Source organism: Lontra canadensis, unplaced genomic scaffold (genome assembly GCF_010015895.1).
Source record: "Lontra canadensis isolate GAN:19392208 unplaced genomic scaffold, GSC_riverotter_1.0 scaffold132, whole genome shotgun sequence".
In the NCBI taxonomy this organism is placed as follows: Eukaryota; Metazoa; Chordata; class Mammalia; order Carnivora; family Mustelidae; genus Lontra; species Lontra canadensis.
The window spans coordinates 1276821-1285839 of record NW_022631126.1 but is presented as its reverse complement, the minus strand read 5'-3'; the positions used below and the strand labels follow the sequence as shown (position 1 = coordinate 1285839).

Sequence of the window (9019 nt, the reverse complement as noted above, 5' to 3'; positions counted from 1 at the left end):
TTCCTTAGCTGTAAGATGGGATAATTCCTCCTTCATTGGCTCAACAGATAATCAAATGAGAAAATTCTGTGAATGACGGAGTAGAAAATCAACACTTCCTTTCCTTTAACTCCACTTCCCAAGGTCCATCTTGCATCCTGAACTTTGCTTGCCTCAGTCTAGCCTAGGTCTCCAAACTATTTTCTCCTCGATGCCATTTTTACTCTGGTTTCTCTCTCTCTCTCTTCTTTAAGATTTTAAAAATTTATTTGACAGACAGAGATCACAAGCAGGCAGAGGGGCAGGCAGAGAGAGGGAAGGGAGAGAAGCAGTCCCTGCGGGGCTTCATCCCAGGACCCCGGGATCACCACCCGAGCAGAAGGCAGAGGCTTTAACCCACTGAGCCACTCAGGCACCCTTACTCTGGTTTCTCTCTTAAAGGCTCTTTGCTGACTCTTGCAAATCCTTCTTCCTACATCCAACCTCGCATTTCAGTGTCCCCTGGGTGAAGTGCGTCGTTTCTCTTTTCTGCCTCTGCACACAGATAAACTACATTTCCCAGCCTCCTTTGCACTGAGGCCACCACGTGACTGAATTCTGTCCAGTGGAATGTGAGCAAAAGTGATACCACCATTTCCAGACCAGGCTCTTGAAAGCCTTCCCAAGATGCTGCCCTCTCTCCCCACTGGAAACCGCAGAGCTTCAAAGTAGAAGGAGCCTGGGTCCCTGATTGACCTTATGGAAGGCTTGCTTCCAATACCAGCACTGGACTGTCACATAAGCAAGGAAAAAAACTTCTCCTGAGTTATACCCCTGAGACTGGGGGCTGTTGGTTACAATAGCTCACCTGCTCCAGCTCCTAAGATTCTTGTCACGGCGCCCTTCCCATGCTGCACAGTGCAGGATATAATTTATGCATCAATACTATTATTTAAATTGCTATCTAAAATCAGATGACTCTCAAATCTCTCTCTAGCTCCGCCTTCCCTCCCAAGTTCTAAAAATGAACTCATTATGTTCTCCCCCCAAACTGCTCATCTCTCTGCATTTCTATGTAATGTCATCCATATCTCCTCCACCTCCCAAGAAAGAAATCTTAAAGTCTGACCTCATTCTTCCCTCCGGCACCCAATAGCCAGTTAGTCTAAAATCTGGTTTTCTGAATAAGTGTATTTCAAACTTGACCTTCTTTTTCCCCTTAGGTCTGACCCCCCGCTATATCCAAATTATACTGGAATAATATTCTCCCCTTGGGTTGTATTACCTTTAGGGCATTCTTCTAGATGCTAGGTTCACTCAAAAGACAGATCCAAGGGGCTCCTGCGTGGCTCAATTGAGAGTCAGACTTTTGGTTTCAGCTCAGGTTGTGATCTCTGGATTGTGGGACTGGGCCCTGCATTGGGCTCCATGCTGGGCCTGGAGCCTGCCTGGGATTCTATCTCTCCCTCTGCCCCTCCCAGCCTGAGTGCATGTGCATTCTCTCTCTCTCTTTCTCTAAATAAAGGAATAAAATCTTTAAAAACAAAAACAAACCAATACAGATCTAAGCTTGCCATAAGTTTACTTAAAACCATCATTCGTTCTTTCATTAATTCCTTTATCCTTCCATTCAGGAAACACATATTAGTGGCTACTGTGTGTGAGGCCCTGGACCCTGGAATCACAAAGATGGGTTGTGGATTTGGAGGGGCTCCACTCTAATGAGTGAGGGACACTGTGCCATAATTACAGCCCAGTGTTGTGTGGTCACACGACGCCCTGTGGAAGAAATGCTGAGTCTAGGGATGCTTGGATGGCTCAGTCAGTTAAGCCTCTGCCCTCAGCTCAGGTCATGATCTCAGGGTCCTGGAATCCAGTCCCCCGTTGGGATCCCTGCTCAGCAGGGAGTCTGCTTCTCCCTCTTCCACTCCCCCTGCTCGTGTTCCCTCTCTTGCTGTGTCTCTGTCAAATAAATAAATAAAATCTTTAAAAAAGGAAGTGTCTGCCGGGGTGGAAGCAGCAAGGGCAGCTTCACAAAGGCTGTGACATTTGAGCTGAATCTTGACGGTTGAGGAGTCTGGCGAGGAGTCAAGATATGTGTCCAGGGCACGTGGGGGGGTGGGCTGGCTTCAGGCAGAGGCCTACAATGTGAGACTGAGGAAGTGCCTCTCTTCGTGGCCGACCTCTTGGGATGGATCGGTCCATAGTCCAGCTGGGCCATCCACAAAGTCGGCAGGCAGGTACTGAGCACCCGAGGAAACTGAGGCACACAGACGCCCACTTGCAGCACGCTGTCTGGAGCAAATAGATTGTCTTCAAAGTACCCTGGGCTGCTTCTGTCTAATGATTCTACCCCAGGTCCCCCCCAGAACTAGACAGCCGCCCACCGCATAGCATCCTCAAGCAATACCCTGTTAGGGTTTGAAAGTTTTCTCTTGGGTGCCTGAGTGGCTCAGTGGGTTAAGCCTCTACCTTTGGTTCAGGTTGTGATCCCGGGGTCCTGGGATGGAGCCTCGCATTGGGCTCTCTGCTCCATGGGGAGCCTGCTTCCCTTCCTCTCTCTCTGCCTGCCTCTCTGCCTACTTGTGATCTTTCTCTGTCAAATAAATAAATAAAACTTTTTTAAAAATTAAAAAAAAAGAAAGTTTTCTCTCTACTTTTGTCTGGGTCTGCTCTTGCTACTACTTTGGGAATCTTAGACTCTTCTGATTAAATTCCTTTCTTCTTTTGTTGACAGTTCCAGCTTAATCTGCCTCCAGGTACGGCCCCTGAGTTTTGGGGCTCAAAGATGGGGTCTATTTCACACTCCCTCAGCAGAAGGGCTTGGAAGACTCAGAACTGACTGGCATCCTCTCTTGCCTGCAGCCCACACTTCACAGGGTCTGCCTGCCAAACAGAACATGGTCCGGGGTCAGAAATAGGGATGCAGAGGACACTTAGGTGTAAATATCCATTTTCAGAAATGAAGTGTCCTTAGATTCATGCATGGAGGCCCTTTCCCTGTCTGTAAAAATGAGTTGTACTAATAGATTTCTCATGACCTTCTCTATCTAAATCCTTTTACCCTCTGGAATGTTCATTTTGTAGGACAAAGCTTGATTTGGAACCATAATCATAATGTGTACTTTTTTATTGTCTGGACAGAATGAATTTTTTAAAAAAGATTTTATTTATTTATTTGACAGAGAGAGAGAGACAGCAAGAGAGGGAACAGAAGCAGGGGGAGTGGGAGAGGGAGAAGCAGGCTTCCCGCAGAGGAGGGACCCCTATGCGGGGCTCGATCCCAGGACTCTGGGATCATGACCTGAGCCGAAGGCAGACGCTTAATGACTGAGCCACCCAGGCACCCCTGGACAGAATAAATATTTTTAACATTTTAAACTATATACACTCCCTGGGGCACCTGGGGCACACTCTCCCCCCCCACCCCATCCCCCACACCAAGAAAATAACATGGCATATTCAGGGAGTTACCAGGACTTTGATGAGCCTGGAGGGCACAGTGTTTGCACTGAGGACTGACCAGGCAGGGTCCAGATCCTGAAGGGGTCTTACCCTGTAAGGTCCATCTTGACTGCCGTAAGAGGTGCAGGGATAATTGGGATAGAGTGGCCTTTTAGAAGGATCACTGGGACCATCATAGGCAGAGGATGGAAGTGACTGGGAGTCAAGAAACCCAAAGAGAAGACTGGGCAGGATCCAGGCAAGATGTGTTAGGGCCTGGGAGAAGGAATGGCTCCAAAGGATTATGGAAGAAGGGTCAGAGAACTCAGCACCCAAGAAGAAACGACAAGAAGGAGTGGGGGTTCGTGATGGTTCTGAAAAGCCCTGGAAAAGTCTAGAACAGACTTAGGTTTGGTGACCTCCCCACTTCTTTCAGAACTGAACTCAAATTCCCTCACCCTTCAGAGACGGGCTTCAACCTGCCCTTCCAGCCTCCTCTCTTGAACCAGACTCCATCCCCTCAGTGAACACCTTCTTATTAATCTTTTTTCTAATTGTAAAAGTGACAGGCATTTATTATATAAAACTTGGAAATACAGAAAGGTATAAACAAAAAAAATTCGTTCATAAATCTATCACCTGATAGATATGCACAGTAACCATCTGGGATATTCCCTTCGAATTGTTTATCTATAAATGTCTTGTTTTTGCATTTTATTTCCTTTTTTTTTTAAGATTTATTTGTTTATTTGAGAGAGTGAGAGCTCGAACATACGAGGGCAGAGAGGGGCAGAGGGAGAGTGAGAATCTCAAGCAGACTTCTCACTGACTGTGGAGCCTGACACGGGGCTTGATCTCATGACCCTGAGATCAGGACCTGAGCTGAAATCGAGAGTTGGACCAACTGACTGAGCCACACAGGCATCCCTATGTTTTTGCATTTTCATTACAAAATTAGATTCATACTTATTTACAGATTAGTAACTAGCTTTCGTTCCCAGGTAATGTTATATTGTAGACATTTTTCAAAGTCATTGCATAGGTTTTTGAGAACATGGTTTTTAGCACCATTCATTCATTCAAATGAATATTTACTGAGGCCCCACCACTTGCTGGCCCCATGGCCACTGGGAGGATAGCGGTGCCTCAAAGTCCTTGAACAAGACTCTCAACTAAGTCAGCTCTTGGCTTTTGGAGGTTTCTACCCTTCCCCCAGGAGCAGTGTCTCACTCCCTTTTTTGGGTGCACTCACAAAATTTTTGTCTGTACCTCTATTTGAACACTTTTCACATATCGTGTTATTTTCCGGGCTGTCAGAGCCCTTTTGGGAGCCGTACCTATCCTCCCCCGCATCATTTCCTTCAGGATCTGCCCAGGACCCAGAAACCGGTAATAGTTCAGAAAAGTGATTGCAGGGATGCCTGGGTGGCTCAGTTGTTAAGCGTCTGCCTTCAGCTCAGGTCATGATCCTACGGTCCTTGGATGGAGTCCCACATGGGGCTCCATCCTTGTAGGGAAGTCTGCATCTCCTTCTCCCACTCTCCCTGTTTGTATTCCCTTTCTTGCTGCGTCTCTCTCTCTGTCAAATACATAAATAAAATCTTGGGGGAAAAAAGTGATTGCATGTGTCCATTAAGAGGAGGTGGAGCTGATGGCTTTGGAGTTCGTGACAGTATTTTCTAAACCTGAAATCGGGGCGCTTGGTTTGGCAAATCAGAAACAACAGTTGCGGTGTGTCTAAGGGACTCTGGGAACTCGCCCCTGTTGCTGGGGCTAAGGCCCGTCCAAACAGCTCCCAGCGAACAGCTGCGAAAAGGCACTCAGCCCCGTGTTCCCCAGCTTGGCTCATGAGGGCTGCACTTTCGTCCCAGCTCAGCCTGTCCGCAGACCAACCACAGGTGGCACAAACCATGGTGGCTGCGTGGACCCATGGCCACCATTCTGTCCCTTCATCCCCCTCCCCTCCACTCCCATTTGGGAACAGACGCACCCAGGCTGTTTCCAGATCCCCGCCCCTCAGGACCGGCATGGGGTAGTCACACTCTCCCCCTCCCCAAGGACCTCTCTTATTGTAGGTCAACCTATCCCTCAGCCACTGAGCCCCTCTGAGTCAACAACTTCCTCTGTGTGAATTTCCTCATGTCCTGGGGAAGTACCAACTGCCTCTGGCGCATGTGGGCCCCCAGGCTCTGGCCAGGGGTGGGGTCTTGTCCCTCTGCCCCCCCCCCCCGTTGCATTCCACCCCAGAGCCATACAGGGAGCTCCTGGTTCTGGGGGCCTGCCAGTCTCACTGATTGCCCTTGAAGAAGGGAAGGAGCTCGCCCTCTCCCTGGGGAAGATGACATACAAACACGGTACCTGGGTAACAGTAAACTCCCCGTCTTCAGCCTCTCCCCCTTCCTGGAGAGCAAGCAGGCAGGGGCTGGGGAGGCTGAGCAGGACAGACCTGAGCCGAAGAACCACACTTGGGTCACACATGTGGACTTTCTCTCAGGCCCCACCGTCTTTATTGGGCTGCAGACAAGTAAATCTGCTACCTCCACCCCACCTGAGCAAAGACGAGGCCCGATGTTCTTAGCAGTTCCTCAGGGTGGCCCCTCGGACAGCCCGTCCTGCGCTCCTCCCCACCCCTCCTCACGCCGCTGTACTCATCCCCACAACTTCACACATAGAGCCAAGGCCCGGCCTCTTGCACACCAACTGCACCCATGCCTGGACCCACGCAGGCGCCGGGGTTTCTGAGAACTTGACCGGCCGGAAACCCTTCTCACCCTTGCCCTTGGGAGGAGTAGCAGCAGCCACCTCTGGCCGCCTCCGTCCTCGGGTGGAGGGAGGGTGGCATCGTGAGCCAAGGGCACACCTGGGAGCACAGCTGGGTGACTCCAGGGGGCCCCCCCACAGAGCACGCAGTTAAAGGAGGGTCCTGGCCTGATCCAGCAGGACTGTCCTAATCTATGGGGCCGAAAAGTACTTTTCAGAGTGATCTGAGGTGGGAGTTTGCTTCCACCCTCCTCCCTACACTCTGGGGTCCCTGGGGAGTCCTCCGAGAAATCATCATTCTCAGAAGTTCATTACTGTGGAGACTCAGCAGGACTAAACATGGGGAGGGCGGTGGGGAGAAGTCAGAGTGGATGAGGAAGGGTGATGGATTCAGTCTGGAAGCGTCCCGTGGGTATAGGGCCCTGGGCACCCGAGGTGGGCGCTGGCGGGAAGACCCCCGCGGTTCAGAAGCTGGATGGGGTTCAGATGAACATGCTGGCGACAAGACGACTGGAAGAAGATGGAAGGTGGGAACTGGCCTCCGCTCTCGGTCCTCACAAGCACTGAGGGGCCTCGGTCTCCCCGGCTCCCTGGCACTCTGCAGCCTCATCATCCTTGCTGCCCACCAGCGGCTCCTCCTCCCCCTGCAGGCCCGGGGCTGAGCCGGCCTTCAGCTCCCCCAGCTCCAGGCAGCCCTGCTGAGACTTGCGCCTGTCGAAGAACGTGGTGAGGGTGGGCTGCCTGCCAGCCCCGTCCCCCACAGATGCCCCAGGGCCCTTCTCGCCCCCAGAGCCTCCTGAGGGGCTCACCATCAGGGCCTCCTCGTCGGGCACCGGGGCCGGCCCAGCCCAGGCATCCACCACCCCGTTGCGCTTGCCACCCCCACTTAGCATCAGGGCTCCCGTCCTCCTCTTCTGCCGCTGGCGCCACAGCAGGAGTAGGGCCATGAGGACAAGGACCATCCCCAGGGCCACAAGCACAGCCACCAGCAGGGTGCCCTTTGTCCCCTGATCTGAAAGTTGGGTACTGCTTGTGTCTTTGAGGGACGCTGACGTAGTCACAATGAGTATTTTTACCGTGGAAATGGGGGAGCTATGGGTCCCCTTGGGGATCCGCGGAGAGCCGGTTGCCACAGTGCCAGGGAGTCCACTGGCTCCGTCAGAGGGCTCCAGAGAGCTGGTTGCCATGGTGACAGGGGGTCCACTGGTTACATCAAAGGTCTCCAAAGTGCCAGTTGCCATGGTGACAGGGGGTCCACTGGCTCCGTCAGGGGTCTCCAGAGAGCCGGTTGCCATGGTGACAGGGGGTCCACCGGTTACATCAAAGGTCTCCAGAGAGCTGGTTGCCATGGTGACAGGGGGTCCACTGGTTACATCAAAGGTCTCCAGAGTGCCGGTTGCCATGGTGACAGGGGGTCCACCGGCTCCGTCAGAGGTCTCCAGAGTGCCAGTTGCCATGGTGACAGGGGGTCCACCAGCTCTGTCAGAGGTCTCCAGAGAGCCAGGTGTCACGGTTCCATCAGTCACAACGTGGAGTGCCAGAGAGTTTCTTGGTGTTTCAGCAGGGTTACCGGTCGCATTAATTTCCAGGCTTGTTGACTCCGAGGTGGGGTCACTGGTGGCAGCAGTGGAAGCCTCAGGAAAGGACATCTCATTGGTTGTACGGAGGTCTGAGGAAGGTGGGGAGACCTGGTGCATGGTGCTGTTGCCCTCCTCAGGGACCTTTGTTGTCACAGGGTTGGGGGTTGCTAAGTCGAGGTTCTCGGCCTCAGAGAAAGTTGAGGCCAGAGAAACAGAGGACCCTCCCGGTACAGGCTTCTCTGAAGTGGCTGTGATGTCCTGAGGATCTGGAATCACCTCTTGAGTCCAGATGCCCCCAAGGAGGAGGAGAAACAGGGTCACCCTCATGGCAGCAGGCATGGGCAGGAGGGGGGACTGACGGTGGGTAAGCTGGAGAAATACACACATAGAAAGAGCTGAGGGGGAGAACCTGGCCAGGCCCTCCCCTTCTGCCCACTTCCCTGCTGACTGCCAGGCCTAACTTGTGGTTTAACGGCTTTTTCCACCCTTGCTTTTACTATTATCAGAAAGAACAAGGGGACAGACGCTGGCAGATCTGCCATCCCCTCAGACCCACAGGCCCCCTCAGGCCTGGGCTGCTTGTGCTCCAGCAATGGCCACCCCTCCCGCCCCTTCCCCGACCCTATTTGGCCCCGATAGCTCCTGGTCCTCTCTTCCCATCATCTACAAGGGTCTTTCCAAGCCGAAGCATATTCCCAGGTCCGCAAAGGCCCCTGGTCCCCAGGTTGTACCCCTTACCAGCTCACTCGGTGAGGGCATAAGGTTGGGGCCAGGCCAGCTCCAACTCCTCCTGAAGCGGGAGCAGGACTGGGCAGATGGGCCCCAGGGGGAAAGGAAGTAGCCCTGGCTCCACCCACCCCACCCCAGCATCCTGCCCCACCCACAGTGCTCCCACAGCTGCCGTGATGATGGCTCCATCACTTGCTCTTTCTAGGTCTGAGACGGTGTGGGGGAAGGGTGCTCTGGGGTCTCAGCCGAGGCAAGAGGGGTTTGTGGCGGGTGGATCTGGAACGGGTACTTGGCCGGGAATTGGGATGGCCAGGAGTGAAGCGGGATAGGGATGAGGGTCAGAGCTGAGGTGATACGGAGGCATGCTTGACAACAACGGGGTGCGGAGGAGGAGATGGGAGGGGAAGGTGGTTTCCTTTGCATCTGTGGTCCCCAAGCTATTAGGCCCAAAGCCAGGGTAGCACCGTTTCCTGCCCCAAGAGTTCCCAGGAAGTACCAGGGCAAAAAGAGGCCCTGACTCTAGCTGGGGGACAGCGAAAGTCTTCGTA

The 9019-nt window shown here is 52.9% G+C and overlaps 1 protein-coding gene across 1 annotated transcript; it reads right to left on the bottom strand.

Moving 5' to 3' along the window:
* Positions 1-5883: 5883 nt before the first annotated feature.
* On the bottom strand, positions 5884-8569 carry SPN (sialophorin). Its single transcript, XM_032842666.1, has 4 exons — positions 8481-8569; positions 7475-8111; positions 7349-7420; positions 5884-7294 (listed from the first exon to the last, which is right to left on the bottom strand). The coding sequence occupies exons 1-4, from the start codon at positions 8499-8501 to the stop codon at positions 6717-6719; spliced, it is 1308 nt and encodes a 435-aa protein (XP_032698557.1). The 5' UTR covers positions 8502-8569; the 3' UTR covers positions 5884-6716.
* Between the last annotated feature and the right edge of the window lie 450 nt (positions 8570-9019).